Below are 23,479 nucleotides of genomic sequence, written 5' to 3' on the forward strand. Positions count from 1 at the left end.
CTTTGAATGACAGTGGAGACTCTCTGTCTCGTCACTTGATCGGCTCAGGAAGGTTTTTTGCTTTCATTTTGGACTTTTAAAAACCAGTGAGTTGGACAAAGAGCAGGCATTTTGAAACTTAGACCTAACCTGCCTGGAGACCCCCCAAAAAAAGACCTCTCTGTAAAGGAGACTTGCATCTCTTGAAAAGAAATCCTGCATTTGAAAGGTGGCATATTCCTATTGCCTCCTGTTTCTGAAGAATTCCTGCATCTAATGAGATTCCTGTTGCCTCCTGTGTTTTGGGAAATCCTGGAACCGGAACAAAGCTTCTACCACTGTGTTGCTGCTGTGAGTCCTGAGAAGACTGGTTGCTGCACCCCTGCTGAAAGACCTATGTGATGCCTGCTGTAGCCCAATTGCCTTGAACGCCTACCCATCAAAGACTGTTCATCAACCTCACCTGGAGAGACTGAGTGGCATCTGACTATTCGACTCTGGGACACCTCACCTAACCAAAGCCATCCTACCAGAATGTGACGAACTGATACATTTCTATTATTCCTTCTATTCCTAAGAAACAGCTGTAAACCAAAATCCTTTTCCCCGGTTAACCATTTTTTTGTGTGTGTGTGTGCATGAGTACTAAGGAGCTTTTCATGTATGTAGATTTATCTAATTAGTAGTTAAGACTTATTGTTTCTTTTCTAATAAATAGTTAATGTTGTTGTTGTTTGGTGTGCTTTATTCTGGGGGACAAATAGAGTATCTAATTTGGCTATTCGGTAGGTGGGAAAATTTATTGATGTGCTGTGACCTGTGGAGTAGTGGGACTGAATTTTAACAGTGCATTTCTCCCATCATGGTCATAACACTACACTTTCAAACTTGTTAAAGAGTAACTAAAACCAAGTGGTGCAGTTATCCCTTTATTGCATTATTCTGTTTTCTGGGCAGATTTTACTGAGATCCTGCTGCTAATATTTAGAACATTGTCCTGGTTCTTTTAGACCTTTTGGATTGCTCAAATGGTTATCCTGCTGAGTATGATGGTCAGAGCTACTGGTTAAATTGGAATTCTGTTTTCTTTTCTTGGCATTGTAAGGTTTTCGCCAGTGTTTTGAGGATCTTATTGCACATTTCTATCCATTTTACCTCAAACAGAAAATTAGTCATCTAGTGTATAATATAAAAAGGGGTGGCTGTTTGCTATAATCCAGGCTACTGATTTACTGTGACTAAATGTCATTTTTTTTTATTACACGGAATTCTGACATTTTACTGATATTTTGAGTTCTCCTTTTTCCATGAGCAGAAGTGACAGATAATGGGAGTGATGTTTATCCATAACTCTTTGAGAATTCTGTGGTTTTTAATATTAAGACAACATGGAAAAAACCTTATTTGAGGAATGTTTATTGAAATATGGGGATAAAATTTAGTTAATTGAGCAGAAGGATAAATATAATAATGCTCAGGATAATTGCAGTTCCCAGGGCATTGACATTTATGCCAAGGATAAATCTAGATGCTTTGTCATGTTTATTCATGCGGTGTATGTGAAGATATCGGTTCTGCAATTATCTCCTCCTTCCCCAGTTTAAATGTACTGCAGGCCCTTTGAGTTGACTTTGGTTCTGTCTGAGAATCGCATCATTGGGTGTCTGGATCTTGTATGATCTGATCTGGTCGCATATCCTAGCAACCTCTGAAGAATGCCAAGTTTCCAAAGCATGATTGAGGACTCTGACCTTCTGTCCTACTTGCAATCGAGTTAATTCTGGTCCTGCTTGCCTGCATTACGATGCCTTCATCTTTCCTTGTTTAGAAAGGTTAGAAAAATGATGACGAGCAAAATCACCAATCATGGGCAACCACTCTGGCCTCTGGATGCTTGCTGCAACGAACTGAAGCCTGAGGAGAGACTCCCGGTCGTGTTGTCTCTTCGTGTCAAGACTCTCTCAGCCTTTGTGTCATCCTTTTCATGGACTGACCCAATATGTTCGACCTGGGTATTTCCTACCATCTTCATTGTATTACTGAATTCATGTATTGTGACAATCGGTAAATCTCAGCATACTGGAAGTTTTGCGACAGCTGGTCCAGTTGTGTCTGCAATATAAAACATTTGTGCTAGCCATTCGGAGCTCCCATAGCTGCACTGTGAGGTTATTGTTCCAATGCACTTGATTGGAGCGCCATTGTAGGCAGCCAGCCAAGCTGTGGTGGATTGTACCATAGATTCCCATTTCTTTAAGTACGTGTCCTTCAGTATACAGATGGGCACAATGTTTGCATTTCCTCCCATGTCAATTTTTACTCTGAGCTTATGCTTGCCACTCTTGTGCGGCCATATAATCTTGATCATGGCAAATGCCTCAGATTGCGTAGTAACATTGGTATGTTGATGCAAATTAACTATGTGAAATCCTTGTTCGCTGTTCACACAAATGCACTCTTGGTCCTGTGTTCCTGACAATCTGTCTCTCTGCAGACCTGATGTACCTGCTTGGGCTTTTGTAGTGTGTTGAAATATCTTTTGTTGCATTTGCCATCCTGCCTTGCAGACATTCTCTCTGCATGTGATCTGCCACCATTCTTGTGTGCAGTATCTGAGCTCGGCCTTCTGCACTACCTTGCCCAATGCCCTTGCATGCCACTAGCTTTGCACTGGCCCTGGTAGGCTGGACAACTGCAAATTGGGTGAGGCAAGCCACATTTGCCACAAGGCTTAGCAGAGTTCTGAGCCTTGCTTACCATACCAATTGTTGTAGCCGCCCCAACGCTTGTAACTGTTGGCGCCCAGCCATGATGGCTTCGAATTTCCTTTCATAATTAAGTAGTGCATCTACAGTGTACCCTTTGTTCTTTTCTAGCAGGTCTTTTTGAAAGGCCTCTTGTTGGTTAGATGTGATGACTAGCTCTATAACCAATTCTGGCAATTCAGTATCTCCAAAGTCGCAACATTGAGCTTTGTCTTGGAACCTTGCATCAAACTGGCCAATGGACACATCTTGGCTTTGCTGGTAGGTCATAAGCTCAAACCTATGTACTTGGAAATTTACCTTCACCTTAAGTTGCTGCTCCAGGAATGTCCATAGCTTGCTAGGGACCTTCTGATCCTCAGCTGAGAATCCTAATGTATTGAACCATTGCAGGCCCTCATTGACGAGTGCAATCAAAATCTTGATAGCTTGTTTCTCTGGTTTGTTCACTTCTTGATCCATGAAATACAGTTCCATTTGCTGTCTAAACTGTTTAAGTTCAGATGCTATGTCTGATGCCTTCCGATCTATAACTGGATACTTGTTTTTTTCTTGTTTAGACAGATTAGTTTTCTGCAGGCCTGCCCCTTTAAAAGTGAGACTGCATCTTTTTTAAACTGAGGGAACAGTTCTTTGTTTACACAGGCTGATTCATTTTTTTTAATCTGAGCTTTTTTTTCTAAATAGTTTTTTTTCCCTGCTGCTTGCAGTTCCAGCAGCCTTTTGTTTTGTGCTGAATCTCTAGTGGCATTGTTTGGCTTGGGCCCCGCCCACAAAGCAAAAACCGGGAAAACTAAAACGGTAATGCATGGGGACATCACCACCTGCAAGTTCCCTTCCAAGTCTCTCTCCATCCTGACTTGGAACTATATCGCCGTTCCTTCACTGTCGCTGAGTCAAAATCCTGGAACTCCCTTCCTAACAGCACTGTGGGTATAACTAACTCATATGGACTGCAGCGGTTCAAGAAGGCGGCTCACCAACACCTTCTCAAGGGCAATTAGGGATGGGCAATAAATGTGGGCCTAGCCAGCGATGCCCACGTCCCATGAATGAATAAAAAAAAGTAATGGCTTCAGCCATTTTTCAATCCACTGCTCTGCTGGCAAATTGCCTACTGTACTTAGAGTTTCAACACCTCCCTGGATCCTGTCTGTAGCCTGACTCACTCCACGTTGTGGGGCTTCTTGTCAGCTGCTCTCCAGGATCTTCAACCACTCCAGGTAAGCAACCTGCTGTTCTTCAGAAAATATAGAACGTTAACGCAATGTAATATGACTTGTTTCTTTGACATGTGAACTATTATTCACAGGACTGCAAGTAATATCCAAAGAAAACGTGGGTTTTTGTTATAACTTAGCTAGAACATATATTGTTATGATCCCTTTAGGGACCGTTAAATTTTAAAAGGAGAAAGTCGAATTTCCAGTTGTTTCTGAAAGAATTACGCCACAAGATTTCACGTTTCAAACAAAAACTTTATTGTACAAGAATTAAACAAAGCAAAATACTACTAACTTGACACGACAACTCGAGACATTTATATTTTAAACTTAAAAACTTAACCCAACACTCCCGTTAAACTTTTACTTCTACCCCAAAAATTTCCCGAAATGTTACAGGATCTTGGTGGTTTGTTCACTTCTCTTGGGACCAATCCAAAGTGTACCACAGTTCTTGGCAATTCACTTCGATTTCTTTAATTTCTCAGCTGTCTTCCGAGGTTTTAGATTTCTGGGGGATCTCCCTATAGCTTTGGCTAGGCAAATCCTCCAGTACCTCACAAATCTGGTTTTCCCAGCTTGCCTGATGGGCCTACCTTAAAACTGAAACAGAAGCCGCTGATTCCTGATAGCTGGACTCAAGAACAGAGAGGCTGTCTTCCAAATGCCAACTCCTTGTCTGAAGCCACCAGTTTTCCAAAAGCCAACTGACTGTCTCAGTAAATCAATTCACTGTGTCAGCAAACACACAGATCAAAAAGCACCTCTGATCCATCTCTCCAACAACATCTATCTCCGTAGCATTGTGATATATGTAGAATGTCACACTCAGGATAGGAAAGGGGTTTGATGAGGCTGAATTGTGCCTTTCATATTGTCGTGGAATGAGGTGATGATACTTAGTAGGTTTTTTTTCAGGTTTGCACTTGCTGCTGTTCAATATTCAGTCCGTTAACACCTAATCTGTACTAATGCTTTGTCTTTCAACACACCATTAACATATTGTTTGCCTTTGCTCCATGACCTTTTGGTCAACTGTGTGGCCTTGTCCAATCTACACCTCCTTTGTTATCTCTTGCCCCACCCCCACCTCACTTGCTTATAACCTGTGACTTTTCTAATATTTGTCAGTTCCGAAGAAGGGTCACTGACCCGAAACGTTAACTCTGCTCTTTTCACAGATGCTGCCAGACCTGATGAGTGGTTCCAGCATTTCTTGTTTTGATTTCAGATTTCCAGCATCCGCAGTATTTTGCTTTTAACTTAGTAGCTTTGGTGGACATCTGAACTTTGCTAGTAATCTGAAGAGACCACGTCTGCTGACGCGGTCAAAGGCTTTGGTGAGATCTATGAAAGCAACGTAGAGGGGCTTCTGTTGTTCGTGGCATTTCTCCTATAGCTGGCGAAGGGAGAACAGCATGTCAATGGTGATCTCTCTGCTCGAAAGCCGCACTGTGCTTCAGGGTAGACATGCTCAGCCAACTTCTGGAGTCTGTTTAAAACGACTCGGGCGAAGACGTCTCCCACTATGCTGAGCAGGGAGATCCCACAGTAGTTGTGCAGTCACCGCGGTCACCCTTGTTCTTATAGAAGGTGATGATATTGGCATCCTGTGGTACTGCTCCCTTATCCCAGCACAGGCAAAGCAGTTCATGTAGTGCTGACAGTATAGCAGGCTTGGCACTCTTGATTATTTCAGGGGTAATGCTGTCCTTTCCAGGGGCTTTTCCACTGGCTAGAGAATCAATGGCATCACTGAGTTCCGATTTTGTTGACTGTTCGTCCAGCTCATTCATGACTGGCAGAGACTGGGCTGCATTGAGGGCGGTATCAGTGACAACATTTTCCCTGGAGTACAGTTTCAGGTAGTGCTCCACCCAGCGGTCCATTTGCTTGCGTTGGTCAGTGATTATGTCCCCTGATTTAGATTTGAGGGGGGCGATCTTCTTGATGGTTGGCCATCATACATTCCTCTGATGTTTCCGGTGTGGGAGGCCAGCTGAACACTACTGCATAGGTGTTGCCAGTAGTCATTTGCACAGCGCCTGGCTGTTCTTTGTGCAGCGCTTCTGGTTACTTTCAGTGCTATGGATGTTAACTCGCTGGGGGCTTTCTTGTAGTTCAACAGAGCAGTGCGCTTAGCGGCTATGAAACAGGGCTGTATTCTCGCAACTACACTGTTTGGGATCTACTTCTCACTGCTGCTCGCATGTGTTCAAGTCTTAAGGAATTTTCCTCCACACAAGATCAGATGGCAGGTTGTTCAACTTTACCCGTTTTAGAGTGAAGACCAGAGTAGGGAAAGTCCTCATCAGGGAACTTCTCTTTGCTGACGATGCTACATTAACATCCCACACAGAAGAGTGTCTGCAGAGACTCATCAACTGGATTGCGGCTGCCTGCAACGAATTTGGCCTTACCATCAGCCTCAAGAAAACGAACATCATGGGACAGGACGTTAGAAATGCTCCATCCATCAATATCGGCGACCACGCTCTGGAAGTGGTTCAAGAGTTCACCTACCTAGGCTCAACTATCACCAATAACCTGTCTCTCAATGCAGAAATCAACAAGCGCATGGGGAAGGCGTCTGCTGCTATGTCCAGACTGACCAAGAGGGTGTGGGAAAATGGCGCACTGACACGGAACACAAAAGTCCGAGTGTATCAGGCCTGTGTCCTCAGTACCTTGCTCTACGGCAGCGAGGCCTGGACAACGTATGTCAGCCAAGAGCGACGTCTCAATTCATTCCATCTTCGCTGCCTCTGGAGAATCCCTGGCATCAGGTGGCAGGACCGTATCTCCAATGCAGAAGTCCTCGAGGCGGCCAACATCCCCAGCATATACACCCTACTGAGTCAGCAGCGCTTGAGATGGCTTGGCCATGTGAGCTGCATGGAAGATGGCAGGATCCCCAAGGACGCATTGTACAGCGAGCATGTCACTGGTATCCGACCCACTGGCTGTCCGTGCCTCCACTTTAAAGACGTCTGTAAATGCGACAAAGTCCTGTGACATTGACCACAAGTCATAGGAGTCAGTTGCCAGTGATCGCCAGAGCTGGTGGTCAGCCATAAAGGTGGGGATAAAGAGTGGCGAGTCGAAGAGACTTAGTAGTTGGCAGGAAAAAAGACAGAAGTGCAAAGAGAGAACCAACTGTGTAACAGCCCCGACAACCAATTTTATCTGCAGCGCCTGTGGAAGAGTCTGTCACTCTAGAATTGGCCTTCATAGCCACTCCAGGCGCTGCTCCACAAACCACTGACCACCTCTAGGCGCTTAACCATTGTCTCTCGAGACAAGGAGGCCAAAGAAGAAGAATAATAATAATGTCCCCAGATAGCAATTTAAGCTAATGACCTCCAATTTAAATCATCTTTTTGTTCTGGGAAATTATATGAATAATTTAAACCCTTGATGATGTCAGCTGCAGACACACCGTCTCCACACTTCCCATTATGACCTCACTAAATAAACATGGGCTACCCTTTGATTTGTAACCACCCCATGTTTATCAGTTTCTCAAACCAGGTGTTTTCATTTGTCTTGCATTAAAAAAAAATACAATTTTCAAATTAAAAGTTACCTTTAGAAAATTAATAAAAGCTATGAACCCAATGATCATAATATATACAAACAGTTACTGCAGGAGTCACATCTAAACTCATCTCACTCTGTCCGGCTATACCCACAACTCCCTGGTCATGTGTGATGCGATATCACTTCCTCCAGTGACCTTCACTTACAGCTTCTTAAGGTGGTCCATTCTTAAGGTCGTCCCACAATAGTGAGTAGTCAAGTGAGGGGAAAACCAAAGGTAGAGTTTCAACAAGTATCACTGGGAACCTGCCCCAAGGATGCTGAGGTCAATTTAACACGTTCTGAAAGTGCTATCAGCTAATGGTCACAGCAATATGGAACTTTTATGCATTAGTGGATGGAGCAGCATAGAACTGTATGAATCAACTGACAGCAGCATAGAATTGTATTCATGGGTGGATAGAGAAGCATAGAACTTTGTCTAGTAATAAACAGGGCAGTATGAATCATTACAAATCCATCCTGAGAACCTATGGGCGGCACAGTGGTTAGCACCGCAGCCTCACAGCTCCAGCGACCCGGGTTTGGTTCTGGGTACTGCCTGTGCGGAGTTTGCAAGTTCTCCCTGTGACCGCGTGGGTTTCCGCCGGGTGCTCCGGTTTCCTCCCACAGCCAAAGACTTGCAGGTTGATAGGTAAATTGGCCCTAGTGTAGGGATGTGGTAGGGAATATGGGATTAATGTAGGATTAGTATAAATGGGTGTTTGTTGGTCAGCACAGACTTGGTGGGCCAAAGGGCCTGTTTCAGTGCTGTATCTCTACATTAAAAAAAAACCATTCACAGGTGAGGTGGTTTCTGCAATCTATTAAAGTAACAGACTAAAAAAAGTATGCGACAAAACAAACTGATGTAGAGGCCTGCTACCCGACCCGAACCCAACGGGACGTGACAACATGTGTCGGGTTTGGGTCGGGTCGCGCCCATCTTCCGGGTAAGGCTTTCGGACTTGGGTCGGGCCGAGTCCAGGTCGGGCCGGACACGCACAGTAAGTGCTCTGCTGGTAAGTATTGAAATTAAAAAACTTAACTGAGCTGGGAGTCCGGGACGAAACTGAGTCTGCGCAGTGAGCGAGTGACTTCACTATGACATCACGCATGCATTGCAGCTTCTTGCAGGTTCGGTGTCAGGAAGGTAAGTAAACGGATGGTCGGGCGGGGTCGGGTCGGGCTCGGGGCAAAATCGGAGGGACCCGGGCCGTGTTGAGCTTGGGTCTGCTGTAGTTTGGTTGGGTTCGGGTCGGGTTCTTTTTTTCCGACCTGAACAGGCCTCTAAACTGATGGACTTGTGTGACAGAACTGAACAAGGGAGATTAAAATGAGCATGATTAAACAATGTGACCAAAGTATTCAACATAACTGACAATCGAGTCATTTAGGCGTTTACTGTGGCTGCCTGCCTTTCATCCATGGCTTCGTTGGGCTTAGGTGTCCCTAAAGTGGGAGCACACACCGTCTGTTGGTATGCTTGGGGCTTTCCACGAGTGGTGGGTACCAGGTGAATTGGAGTTCATAGTAGATACAGGGAACAAAGTTATAATTTGATAAGTTTTGTCTGCTAGCTTTCTCATAATTTAGAAATTATTGTTGAGGCAACCACTGCATGTGAAGTTTTGCTTTTAAAATTGCTGCAATTTTTTCATGAATATTAAAATGGGGGAGGAGGAGAGGGGAGAGCAAAATTTCCTTCAAATACATTTTCTAGCTGTTGATCCTTATAGGTGCATGCCTATTACATAACTATAGTTCAAAAGGTTAATCTTAAAAATGTTAATTCTTGAATAATTTGGGCTGATATGAATTAAATGAACCCTTCTCATTACAACTGTTTATGCCTGCACCCTTTATCACTTGGTAGTTAAAGGCACTGTGTACTAACAATGTCACGTAGAACAGAGTTGTCCACCCTTTTCGGGCGGAGGGCTGCATTACGATTTTTGGTCGGCCCAGGGGGCCGGTGAGCAAATTTTGAAAGATAAAGGCATTACAAATTTATCTTAAAACAACAACAGATGTGCATTTTTGTGAACAAGCTTTAAATGAGAAGATTAATTTATTGACTTACTTTCTCATCACTATATTGAAAACTGATTTAGTGACATACCTGGCATTGTTTTTGTTTGCATCAGTAGTCAATCTCTGCTTACACACTTGATGTAGCGATGCAGTGTATTCTATGCAGATATCCATCTGTCAGGAGAGATCGTGATCTCTCTACCCTACTCCCCCTCCCCACGGTATGTGTCTGTGTCTGTGTGTGTGTCTCTCTCTTCCCTCCATTCTCTGCCCCCCCCCCCACCCAGCCTCCCCTCTAGGGCTAGGGGACACAGATTGAAAGTTTTTTGTGCAAAAGATGCAGGAGGAATATGAGGAAGCACTTTTTTGCACAGCGGGTAGTAATGACCTGGAACTTGCTGCCCACAAGGGTGGTGGAAGTGGAGATGATCAATGACTTCAAGTGGGCGTTGGATGGCCGCCTGAGATAAATGAACTTGCAGAGCCATGGGGATCAATTCAGGGAGTGGGACTGACTGCATAGCTCCATGAAAACAAAAACAAGAAATGCTGGATTCACTCAGCAGGTCTGGCAGCATCTGTGGAAAGAGAAGCAGAGTTAACGTTTCGGGTCAGTGACCCTTCTTCGGAACTTGATTTCCAGCATCCGCAGTATTTTGCTTTTATTTTAGCTCCATGAAAAGCCTGCTTGGACTTGATGGGCTGAATGGCCTCCTTCTGTGTCGTAAGTAAATGACTCTGACACTCTCTCCCAGCACCACCTCCCCACCCCACCCAAACCCTGGTCTCTCTCCCCCTCTCTCTGTCTGTCTGTCTGTCCTCTCTCCCCCTCTCTCCATCCCCCTTGTCTCCTGTGTTCCCTGCTCAGTCTTCCCCACTGCCTGCTGCCTGCTCAGTGTTGCCTGCAGCAGCAGCCATTCCCACAACTGGATACTTACCATGCTTGTACTATTTAAGTTTGGGCGAGTGGCGACGGAAACTTGCCCACTATGCAGGATTCAGGACATTTACTGAATTGCACGACAGCAACAGAGGTGGCTGATCCCGGGATGCCTGTGCCACATTCCACCAATCAGCGCTAATGCTGCCTGGGCAGCCCCTGTCAGTCACAAGGAGTGACCAGTCACAGATAGGGGTCCCCCTGCCGTCAGACACACGTCCTGCCTACACCTTCCGCCTGACATACAATCAGAGCTGAGCCACGGGCAGATTAGCGGGCCAGATGGAAACCTTCGGCAAACCGGATTCTGGCCTGTGGGCCGGATCTAGATCTAGAAGGTGTCAGGTTCAATTATTAGCATATGATGATAGCTGATCTCCATATTGTCAACAGTTCATGCTGTTACATTTAAGCCAGGTGGTTGTTGACTTGAGAGTGGGGAAATCAGTTATGATTTACACTTCTGATTGCTATTTAGTGATTTCTGCTGTAAAATGTGTATCACTGAATGTGAAATGAACAGACTCATCAGTATACTGATGTATCTTACTGATACATGTGGTTGAATACCTCGCTGATATTCATTGCCCAGGATTACACATGCAGCATAACAGATATTACCATTAGCAGAACGTTTGCTTAAACAAACTCTTAAACCAAGCCGCTGTATTTACAATAGTTGGTGTTCTAGTTCAGGTCAGATACAATGGTGGCAAGAAAGACAACTTGAAGTAATGTACTTAAGTAACATATAAATATTGCTCAGTATGCAACTGAAAACAAATCTTTGGTACTGAATATTTAATAATTACTCACTGTATAGTTCCTTATTATTTTACTGGCTAGTATGAAAGACTTGCAGAATACTACAGTTTTTTGTAGTAGGCCACTGCCTTGTCTCTCCTCTGGTAACCACAGACCCTACCTGCAATGTAATGCTTTTCCACTCAAGCATTGCAGTAAAAGTTTCTGTGAAACCTAAGAAACTTAGTTTGCTGTCTATGTTTGACTGGGAGAACACATTTCCTATCCCTTTACTGACCAGCACATGTGAGAGAGCACCTTTTGCAATCTTGCCCTTTTTTTGTTCTCCCTGTGAAGAACCGCAAGAAGACTATAAGCTGTTGAATCTTTCAGATCCTCTTTTATCGCGTATTGAGGTGCATTGGTGATTTTTCCTATCTCTAACAAGCATCACTTTATCCCTGGTATAAGAGGAATCTGCTACATTATCCTTTGAATGCTTCAGTTAATCTCGTACGTATTCAATTCAGTGGTGATCTGGACCAAATTAGAATTCAAGGTATGCAGAAATTGGATAAACTTAGATAATAACATCTATTTTAAACTGAGAATACTGTTTTTTTTTTTACCTCTCTACATGCACATAATTGATTTTCTTCATTATTTGAAAATTTGGGATTGTGCTTCCCTTGCCATGATTTTTTTTCTACCTACTCCCACCCCACGATAATTGCGCATAACAGGGATGCACAACATAACTTGGAGTCTCATGTGCACACTTTGCACCAATATTTCATGGTATATACCATTAATAAGCAAATGTCCTGTACCATGCCCTGACCCTTTTCTAGAGGTTCTTTCTAAGATTTCACTAAAAGTCAATTTGAAATGAAAGATTAAAGATAATTAAAACCTTCATGGTTTTTAAATTAAGTCTTTTTATTAACTTGCTGCAGGAGATCTACAGCTACATCTTCAAGTGATGATCAACCACCTCCGCCCTGAAGACAGGATAAAGCTAGTAAGAGAAACGAGACAGCGTCCTAACTTTTTCTTTGGTTGATAGAGTGACTGATGTGTTGTAATATTATCATGCTTAAGGGTATCCAAACCAAGCTACTGAAATCCATGCTGGTAATGGCCAAAGCTTGGGAACCTCCAGTGCATACAGGGATACTGCTCAAGTTTCAAGTAGCTAAAACTGTATTGTTTATCGCCACAGAGTACTGAAGTTATTGTTGGTTGCTGAGCAGGAACATCTTACCAATTAAGATGTTGACGTACAGATTTATCTGGAGTTGAGTGTGATTAATTCCAGCCCCAATGATTGATCAATATGCCTATGTTCCATTCAATGATCCATACTGACTGGTCAATCATCAAAGTCTCCCAGATTCCTGTCGATTGGTATCTGATTACAATGTGCCAGGGAATGTTGATCCTGTTTCAATCTTCTATCACTAGGCATGTCAACATAGAATTATAGAATAGAATCATAGAATGGTTACAGCACAGAAGGAGGTCATGTCTGTGCTGGCTCTCTAAGAGCAAATCGGCTAGTTCCACTTCCCAGCCCTTTCATTCTTTCCTCAAGTGTTTATCCAATTTTCTTTTGAAAGCCACGATTGAATCTGCCTCCACCCACACTTTGAGGCAGTGCATTCCAGATCCTAACCACTCGCTGCATAAAAAAGTTTTTCCTCATGTTGCTGTTGGTTCTTTAGCCCTTCATCTTATATCGGTGTCCTCTGGTTGTTGACCCTTCCGCCAATGGGAACATTTTCTCTCTATCTACTCTGTCTAGACCCCTCATGATTTTGGACGACTCTATCAAATTTCCTCTCAACCTTCTCTTCTCTAAGGAGAACAACCCCAGCTACTCAAATCTGGCCATGTAACTGAAGTCCCTTATTCCGAGAACCATTCTCATAAATCTTTACTGCATCCTCTCTAAAGCCTTCACATTCTTCCTAAAATGTGGTGCCCAGAATTGGACACAGTATTCCAGTTGAAGCCATTATTAGTTCATCATTAACTTCCTTGCTTTTCTGCTCTCTGCCTCTGTTTATAAAACCCAGGATTCCGTATACCTTTTTGACTGCTTTCTCAACCTGCCCTGCAACCTTCAACGATTTGTGCACATATAGTCCCATTTCTGTCTGCTCCTGCACCCCATTAGAATTGTACCCTTTATTTTATATTTCCTTTTCTCATTCTTCCTACTAAAGTGATCACTTCACCCTTCTCTGCATTAAATTTCAATTTCCATTTGTCTGCGCATTCCATCAGCCTGTCTGTGTCCTCTTGACATTTACTATCCTCCTCACAGTTAACAGTATTTCCAAGTTTTGTATCATCTGCAAATTTTGAAATTGTCCACAAGAACAGAGGAATATTAACTTGGCAGTGAGCTGTTGAAGGAGAAAAAGGGAGATAAGCACTGAATTCCTGAGCCATACAAGTCAAGGAAGTCTCATGTTGATCCTTTGTCAGAGTTGATTTAGCTGACGTCAGCTACAGTGACAATAGGATATAATTAACCTTTTCTCCCTTTTAGTTTGGGAGAGGAAAATCAGTTCCTACTTCTGATTGCCATCCCGTGACTTCTAATGTAAGTTGGTAAGTGTGAATGTTAGCGGAGCATATGATTAGAATTGTTTGAGATTCACCCTACTTACTGCCAAGTAGCTTACTCACACAGTTGGACTCTCACAAAAACAATGATCACTTATGGCATGGTACCAGAGGACACTGGCATCCTTGGAAGTGTACACTTATCACAGATTTAATGCTTTCAGAAAAGGAGAGCAGGAGAAATAATTTGTGAAGAGAAGACGAACTTGCATATCTATTTAACATTTGAGAGAACCAGCTTGATCACTTTTCTTCTGCCGCAGAGAAACAAGTTGAGTAGCAATTTCAGGTCACCTAGATATATTATTCATGCTTTTGCACCACTATGTATTTGAGTTAATCAAGCAACACTGTCTTCCCCCAGTAATCAATAGTATTTACAGACATAACTTCCTAACTCATTACAATGCTAAGAACAGTGGAGTAACCAAAGCTAGCTGACAATAGGATTCTTTGGCCTCCTTGTCTCGAGAGACAATGGGTAAGCGCCTGGAGGTGGTCAGTGGTTTGTGCAGCAGCGCCTGGAGTGGCTATAAAGGCCAATTCTAGAGTGACAGGCTCTTCCACAGGTGCTGCAGATAAAATTGGTTCTCGGGGCTGTTACACAGTTCGTTCTCTCCTTGCGCTTCTGTCTTTTTTCCTGCCAACTGCTAAGTCTCTTCGACTCGCCACGCTTTAGCCCCGCCTTTATGGTTGCCCGCCAGCTCTGGCGATCGCCGGCAACTGACTCCCACGACTTGTGATCAATGTCACAGGACTTCATGTCGCGTTTGCAGACGTCTTTAAAGTGGAGCCATGGACGGCCGGTGGGTCTGGTACCAGTGACGAGCTCGCAGTACAATATGTCCTTGGGGATCCTGCCATCTTCAATGCGGCTCACATGGCCAAGCCATCTCAGGTGCCGCTGGCTTAGTAGGGTGTATATGCTGGGGATGTTGGACGCCTTGAGGACTTCTGTGCTGGTAGTACGGTCCTGCCACCTGATGCTAAGGATTCTCCGGAGGCAGCGAAGATGGAATGAATTGAGACGTCACTCTTGGCTGATGTACGTTGTCCAGGCCTCGTTGCTGTAGAGCAAGGTACTAAGGACACAGGCTCGATACACTTGGACTTTTGTGTTCTGTGTCAGTGCACCATTTTCCCACACCCTCTTGGCCAGTCTGGACATAGCAGAGGAGGCCTTTCCCATGCGCTTGTTTAGTTATACATCGAGAGACAGGTTACTGGTGATAGTTGAGCCTAGGTAGGTGAACTCTTGAACCACTTTGAGAGTGTGGTTGCCGAGATTGATAGATGGGGCATTTCTGACGTCCTTTCCCATGATGTTTGTTTTCTTGAGGCTGATGGTTAGGCCAAATTCATTGCAGGCAGCCGCAAACCTGTCGATGAGACTCTGCAGACACTCTTCAGTGTGAGATGTTAATGCAGCATTGTCAGCAAAGAGGAGTTCCCTGATGAGGACTTTCCGTACTTTGGTCTTCGCTTTTAGACGGGCAAGGTTGAACAACCTGCCACCTGATCTTGTGTGGAGGAAAATTCCTTCTTCTGAGGACTTAAATGCATGTGAGAGCAGCAAGGAGAAGAAGATCCCAAACAGTGTAGGTGCAAGAACACATCCCTGTTTCACACCACTCAGGATTGGAAAGGGGTCTGATGAGGTGCCGCTATGCTGAATTGTGCCTTTCATATTGTCATGGAATGAGGTGATGATACTTAGTAGCTTTGGTGGGCATCCAATCTTTTCTAGTAATCTGAAGAGACCACTTCTGCTGACGAGGTCAAAGGCTTTGGTGAGATCAATGAAAGCAACGTAGAGGGGCATCTGTTGTTCACGGCATTTCTCCTGTAGCTGGCAAAGGGAGAACAGCATGTCAATGGTGGATCTCTCTGCGTGAAAGCCACACTGTGCCTCAGGATAGACAGATAGCTGACAATAGGATTAATGCTGCTTTAATCAGAGAGCCATAATCTGTTGCTGAAACCCTTTGGAACTGGTTTGCTCCCGCAGGCTGTGCGTCTGGAAAGCATGTCATCTGATCGAATCCGATACATGGTAGTTGTGTATACAAATGGACACCAGGATACAGAGGAGAATGTTCTTCTGGGAATTGACTTTGCAAGCAAAGAGAGGTATGTACGTGTTAAGTATTTGAGATGGGGAGAGGGAAGAGATGGAGGAGGAGGAGAAGAAAGTTGAGTTAGTGGGAGCCACGAAATAATTTTCTGCCTCTTTTCTGCAGAAGTGTTTTGATATTTTGATTAGATGATACCTGGGATGAGAAATGCTATTTATGAGGAAAATGGGCGACTGGGACTATTCACTGAAGCAGGATGAATAGGGAAACTAGTTCCATTGGCTGTAGAGTTAGTGCTGAGGGCTAATAATTTAAAACTGCCCCTGAGAATAATGAGCGAGGTTAGATGTAATTTGTTTACAAAGGATTGTTGAAGCATGGAATGCTTCACCACAGAGGTGGGAACCGTTGCATCTTTTAAGGGGAAATTGGATAAGTATTTGAAGCAGAGGAAGATACAGAGCTGTGGGGACAGCGCAGAGTCGTGCAGTTAGTTTTGGATTGTTCCAAAGCACCAGAACAGAAATCATGGTCCTCCTGTTAAATGAATAATATTAAAGGCAAAATACTGTGGATGCTAGAAATCTGAAATAAAAACAGAAACTGCTGGAAATACTCAGCAGGTCTGGCAGCATCTGTGGTGAGAGAAACCGAGTTGACGGAGACCTGCAATGTTAACTCTGTTTCTCTCTCCACAGATATTGCCAGACCTGCTGAATATTTCCAGCAGTTTTTTATTTTAAATGAATAATATTAGTGGATGAGGCAATTAAAGATCTGCATTCTGAACTATTTTTGAATGCTTTTGATTCAAAGGTTGTGTGCAAAATAGGAAAAGAGGCATCCATTTTTTTTTTTGTTCACTCAGTATATCGTTCACCAATTAACACGGAGCCATGTTGAATCTGGCTTGTGCTCTTGCCCTTTTTGGTCACTGGAAATATTGTTAGCTACCACACGCAATCTGTTAACCAATTCATTTGAGTCCATTTAGTCTCTGCAACTTGCATTAAGATTGTTAGTCTGCTCAGCATAGTTTTCTAAAGTATCAGATATACTTTCAGAAAACAGATGCATGACATGTTACTAATCTGATCGGCATATTTTAATAGTGACCTTTCATTCCCTCCAGTAATACCTGTACTATAGGAATGACCCTTCCTCTCTGGAGTGACACAAAGATTCACTTGGATGGAGATGGGTAAGGAACGAGATTGCTTCTTCATAATTAATCAAGAAAAGATATGAATGGCTAAAATCATAATGGTTTCCTTAGTATTGTATAATCATCTCCGAGTCCATTGCTAATAATTTTGTGTCGATAAACAAAAGAATTTCTTCATGTTTCACCTAACAGGTTTTACGCACTAGACAGGTAATACAGAGTTTCCTCCCGTTTTTGGAGGGATTTAAAGGAACCTACAATGCTCATTATTTTCTACACTGAAATTCACCCAGTTTTTTAAATGAAGTTTAAAATGCCTAGTATCTATGAAATTCTGTAGTCATCTAACCTCAGATAAACCCCTGCTACAATATCCATTCAAAAGCCTGGTCTGATAAATATTTTTAAGCTTTGTATTACAAGCCTAATTCTTAGTCTTAAGCCTTTGGCTAACATTTTCATTTAATTTTTGTACTCTTAGTTGTTCAATTACAGTGCACACCTTTTGCAAGTGAAGTTCATTAATATAGATTATATTTTAAGTATCTTTTATTAGTAAATGTCTCAATATACAACCTTGGTGGTTTTTAAAAAAAAAAGCACATTGCTGGGATGCACCAAAGCATTTTTTAAAATTTTGATAATTCTGAGAGACAGCATCACTTAGAAGGCACACATTAGTCAGGGATAGTCAGCATGGATTTGTTAAGGGAAGGTCATGTCTTACTAACTTAATTGAATTATTTGAGGAAGAAACAAGGAGTATTGATGAGGGTAGTGCAGTGAATGTAGTCTACATTCCCCTCACCAGAGGAAGGCAGCAGTAGCCATGTTCATGGCACCGTGGCTGGCTCTGCTGTTCAGAAGGGCGGGAAAAAGAGTGGAAGGGCTATAGTCATAGGGGATTCGATTGTAAGGGGAGTAGATAGGCGGTTCTGTGGTCGAAAACGAGACTCCCGAATGGTATGTTGCCTCCCAGGTGCACGGGTCAGGGATGTCTCAGATCGGCTGCAGAACGTTCTGAAGGGGGAGGGTGAACAGCCAGTTGTCATTGTGCACATAGGCACCAATGATATAGGTATAAAACGGGATGAGGTCCTACAAGCAGAATTTAGGGAGTTAGGAGCCAAGTTAAAAAGTAGGACCTCCAGAGGTAGTAATCTCAGGATTGCTACCAGTGCCACGTGCTAGTCAGAGTAGAAATGAAAGAATAGTCAGGATGAATGCGTGGCTTGAGAGATGGTGCAGGAAGGAGGGATTCAGATTTTTGGGACATTGGGACCGGTTCTGGGAGAGGTGGGACTATTACAAATTGGACGGTCTACAGCTGGGCTGGACTGGAACCAATGTCCTTGGGGGTACTTTTGCTAACGCTGTTGGGGAGGGTTTAAACTAATGTGGCAGGGGGATGGGAACCAAATGAGGAGGTCAGTGGACAGTAAGGAGGTAGTAACTAAAGCCTGTAAGGAACTAGATAATGAAGTCAGCGTGACTAGGGGGAAGAGTAGGCAGGGAGCAAATGATGAACGCAAAGGGACTGGTGGTCTGAGGTGCATTTGTTTTAATGCAAGAAGTGTAGTAGGTAAGGCAGATGAACTTAGGGCTTGGATTAGTACCTGGAGTATGATATTGCTATTACTGAAACTTGGTTGAGGGAAGGGCACGATTGGCAACTAAATATCCCAGGATATCGATGCTTCAGGCGGGATAGAGAGGGAGGTAAAAGGGGTGGAGGAGTTGCATTACTGGTCAAAGAGGATATCACAGCTGTGCTGAAGGAGGGCACAATGGAGGACTCGAGCAGTGAGGCAATATGGGCAGAACTCAGAAATAGGAAGGGTGCGGTAACAATGTTGGGGCTGTACTACAGGTCTCCCAACAGCGAGCGTGAGATAGAGGTACAAATATGTAAACAGATTATGGAAAGATGTAGGAGCAACAGGGTGGTGGTGATAGGAGATTTTAATTTTCCCAACATTGACTGGGATTCACTTAGTGTTAGAGGTCTAGATGGAGCAGAATTTGTAAGGAGCATCCAGGAGGGATTTCTAGAGCAGTATGTAAATAGTCCAACTCGGGAAGGGCCATACTGGACCTGGTGTTAGGGAATGAGCCCGGCCAGGTGGTTGAAGTTTCAGTCGGGGACTACTTTGGGAATAGTGATCACAATTCCGTAAGTTTTAGAATACTCATGGACAAAGACGAGAGTGGTCCTAAAGGAAGAGTGCTAAATTGGGGCAAGGCCAACTATACCAAAATTCGGCAGGAGCTGGGGAATGTAGATTGGAAGCAGCTGTTTGAAGATAAATCCACATTTGATATGTGGGAGGCTTTTAAAGAGAGGTTGATTAGCGTGCAGGAGAGACATGTTCCTGTGAAAATGAGGGATAGAAATGGCAAGATTAGGGAACCATGGATGACAGGTGAAATTGTGAAACTAGCTAAGAGGAAAAAGGAAGCATACATAAGGTCTAGGCGGCTGAAGAAAGACGAAGCTTTGGAAGAATATCGGGAATGTAGGCGCAATCTGAAACGAGGAATTAAGAGGGCTAAAAGGGGTCATGAAATATCTTTAGCAAACAGGGTTAAGGAAAATCCCAAAGCCTTTTATTCATATATAAGGAGCAAGAGGGTAACTAGAGAAAGGATTGGCCCACTCAAGGACAAAGGAGGAAAATTATGCGTGGAGTCAGAGAAAATGGGTGAGATTCTAAACGAGTACTTTGCATCGGTATTCACCAAGGAGAGGGACATGACGGATGTTGAGGTTAGGGACAGATGTTTGATTACTCTAGGTCAAGTCGGCATAAGGAGGGAGGAAGTGTTGGGTATTCTAAAAGGCATTAAGGTGGACAAGTCCCCAGGTCCGGATGGGATCTATCTCAGGTTACTGTGGGAAGCGAGAGAGGAAATAGCTGGGGCCTTAACAGATATCTTTGCAGCATCCTTAAACACGGGTGAGGTCCCGGAGGACTGGAGAATTGCTAATGTTGTCCCCTTGTTTAAGAAGGGTAGCAGGGATAATCCAGGTAATTATAGACCGGTGAGCCTGACGTCAGTGGTAGGGAAGCTGCTGGAGAAGATACTGAGGGATAGGACCTATTCCCATTTGGAAGAAAATGGGCTTATCAGTGATAGGCAACATGGTTTTGTGCAGGGAAGGTCATGTCTTACCAACTTAATAGAATTCTTTGAGGAAGTGACAAAGTTGATTGATGAGGGAAGGGCTGTAGATGTCATATACATGGACTTCAGTAAGGCGTTTGATAAGGTTCCCCATGGTAGGTTGATGGAGAAAGTGAAGTCGCATGGGGTCCAGGGTGTTCTAGCTAGATGGATAAAGAACTGGCTGGGCAACAGGAGACAGAGAGTAGCAGTGGAAGGGAGTTTCTCAAAATGGAGACGTGTGACCAGTGGTGTTCCACAGGGATCCGTGCTGGGACCACTGTTGTTTGTGATATACATAAATGATTTGGAGGAAAGTATAAGTGGACTGATTAGCAAGTTTGCAGACGACACTAAGATTGGTGGAGTAGCAGATAGTGAAGGGGACTGTCAGAGAATACAGCAGAATATAGATAGATTGGAGAGTTGGGCAGAGAAATGGCAGATGGAGTTCAATCCGGGCAAATGCGAGGTGATGCATTTTGGAAGATCCAATTCAAGAGTGAACTATCCAATAAATGGAAAAGTCCTGGGGAAAATTGATGTGCAGAGAGATTTGGGTGTTCAGGTCCATTGTTCCCTGAAGGTGGCAACGCAGGTCAATAGAGTGGTCAAGAAGGCATACGGCATGCTTTCCTTCATCGGACGGGGTATTGAGTACAAGAGTTGGCAGGTCATGTTACAGTTTTGTATAAGACTTTGGTTCGGCTACATTTGGAATGCTGCGTGCAGTTCTGGTTGTCACATTACCAAAAGGATGTAGATGCTTTGGAGAGGGTGCAGAGGAGGTTCACCAGGATGTTGCCTGGTATGGAGGGCGCTAGCTATGAAGAGAAGTTGAGTAGGTTAGGATTATTTTCATTAGAAAGATGGAGGTTGAGGGGGGACCTGATTGAGGTGTACAAAATCATGAGAGGTATAGACAGGGTGGATAGCAAGGAGCTTTTTCCCAGAGTGGGGGATTCAATTACTAGGGGTCACGAGTTCAAAGTGAGAGGGGAAAAGTTTAGGGGGGATATGCGTGGAAAGTTCTTTATGCAGAGGGTGGTGGGTGCCTGGAACGCGTTGCCAGCGGAGGTAGTAGATGCGGGCATGATAGCGTCTTTTAAGATGTATCTAGACAGATATATGAATGGGCAGGAAGTAAAGAGATACAGACCCTTAGAAAATAGGCGACATGTTTAGATAGAGGATCTGGATCGGCGCAGGCTTGGAGGGCCGAAGGGCCTGTTCCTGTGCTGTAATTTTCTTTGTTCTTTGTACATGGATTTTAGTAAGGCATTTGACAAGGTCCCACATGGCAGATTGGTCAGAAAAGTAAAAGCCCATGGGATTCAGGGGAATGTGGCGAGTTGGATCCAAAATTGGCTCAGTGACAGGAAACAAACGGCAATGGTCGGATGTTTTGGTGAACGGAAAGCAGGTTCCAATGGTGTTCCATGGGGCTTAGTGTTGGTTTCCTTGCTGTTTGTTGTTTATATTAATGATTTTAGACTTAAATGTGGGAGGCATGATTGGGAAGTTTGCAGATGGCAGAAAACTTTGTTGTGTAGTTGATGGTGAAGAGGATAGCTGTAGACTCCAGAATGATATCAATGGTTTGGTTGAGTGGGTGGAAAAGTGGCAAGTGGAATTCAATCGGAGAAGTGTGAAGTAATGCATTTGGGGAGGGCAAACAAAGCAAGGGAATACACAATAAGTGGGAGGAAATTGAGAGGGGTAGAGGAAGTGCATGTCCTTGGACCTTGGAGTGCATGTCCACAGATCCCTTAAGGTAGCAGGACAGGTGGATGAAGTGAAGAAGCCATTCCAGGAACAGATATTTAAAAAAAAGCATATGGAATGCTTTCCTTTATTGGCCGAGGTATAGAATACAGAAGCAGGGATGTCATGCTGGAACTGTATAAAACGCTGGTTAGGCCACAGCTGGAATATTGCATACAGTTCTGGTCACGACATTACAGGAAGGACATAATTGCTCTGGAGAGAGTACATAGGAGATTTACAAGAATGTTGCCAGGGCTGGAAAATTGAACTATGAGTAAAGATTGGATAGGCTAGGGTTGTTTTTCCTTGGAACAGAGAAGGCTGAGGGGTGACTTAATTAAGATGTACAAAATTATGAGGAGCCTAGATAGAATAGACAGGAAGGACCTGTTTTCCCCTATCAGAGAGGTCAATTACCAAGAGGTACAGATTTAAGGTGATTGGTAGAAGGATTACAGGGGATAGGAAGAAAAACTTCTTCACCCAGAGGGTGGTGAGTGACTGGCATTCGCTGCCCATTTCGGTGGTGAAGGCAGAAATCCTCAACTCATTTGAAAGTTACCTGCACCTGAAGTGCTGTAACCTGCAAGGCTACGGACCAGGTGCTGGAAGGTGGGATTAGTTTGGGCGGCTAGTTTTTTTAGATGGCGCCTACACGATGGGCTAAATGACCTCTTTCCGTGCTGTAACTTTTCTATGGTTCTATAAGATTTCAAGGTTTTAATGCAATTTAAAAAATAATTTGTATTATATGTTGGTATGGAACATTTGCACTCTGATTGTATTGAGGTCTACTAAATTAAGAATAGCATGGGTTACGTGCAGTGTAGAGTTCCCTTCAGTATTTGGTCTAGATATATCTCTAAGTGATTAACTGGCAGTTGATATTCTAATCTCAATAGAAAGCCCAAAACAGGCTCCATGTCTACAAATTGTTACCAAGGGGAGCATGTAAATGAAAAAGAGGATGGGGCTACAAATCAATCTTTGGGGACTCCGGAGGTCACAATTTGCGGAAGCGGCATAAGGCAAGAAGTACTGCATGGATTACATGCATCAAAATAGACACATCAGAGCTTATTTAGTGATTAAAACACCTTTGCTTTCATTGCTTCTTTAAAACATACTTTTCAACTCAGCTGAAACTCATTTCTGAATAAGTGCCTTGCTTGAAACATTAATCTGTCTTTCTCTTTCAGATCTATTGTGTAGTTCCAATGTTATCTAACCTGCAGCCAAGCCTCTGCCAATTCAATTCTGAAATGGACGCTAAGGCCTAAACTTTGCTGCTCCAATCCTCCATTTTTATGGTGGATTTGGGAATGTCCTGCACTATTTCACCAACTTACTTCCTGCCACTTTCCAGATGCTCAGTCTGGCAACATAAAATGTACCTGCCCATAAATGAC

At 43.7% G+C, this 23,479-nt stretch overlaps 1 protein-coding gene across 2 annotated transcripts in view; it reads left to right on the forward strand.

The window, feature by feature from the left end:
• LOC137382609 (protein phosphatase Slingshot homolog 1-like) overlaps positions 1–23,479 on the forward strand; it is a 145,197-nt gene that overhangs the window by 43,466 nt on the left and 78,252 nt on the right. For both annotated transcript variants that reach the window (XM_068054779.1, XM_068054780.1), the window contains exons 4-6: positions 12,221–12,285; positions 15,907–16,028; positions 17,106–17,174. In XM_068054779.1, the coding sequence (XP_067910880.1) occupies positions 12,221–12,285; positions 15,907–16,028; positions 17,106–17,174 (256 nt within the window). The remainder of the gene's footprint in view (positions 1–12,220; positions 12,286–15,906; positions 16,029–17,105; positions 17,175–23,479) is intronic.

Source organism: Heterodontus francisci, chromosome 23, assembly GCF_036365525.1.
Source record: "Heterodontus francisci isolate sHetFra1 chromosome 23, sHetFra1.hap1, whole genome shotgun sequence".
NCBI lineage: Eukaryota > Metazoa > Chordata > Chondrichthyes > Heterodontiformes > Heterodontidae > Heterodontus > Heterodontus francisci.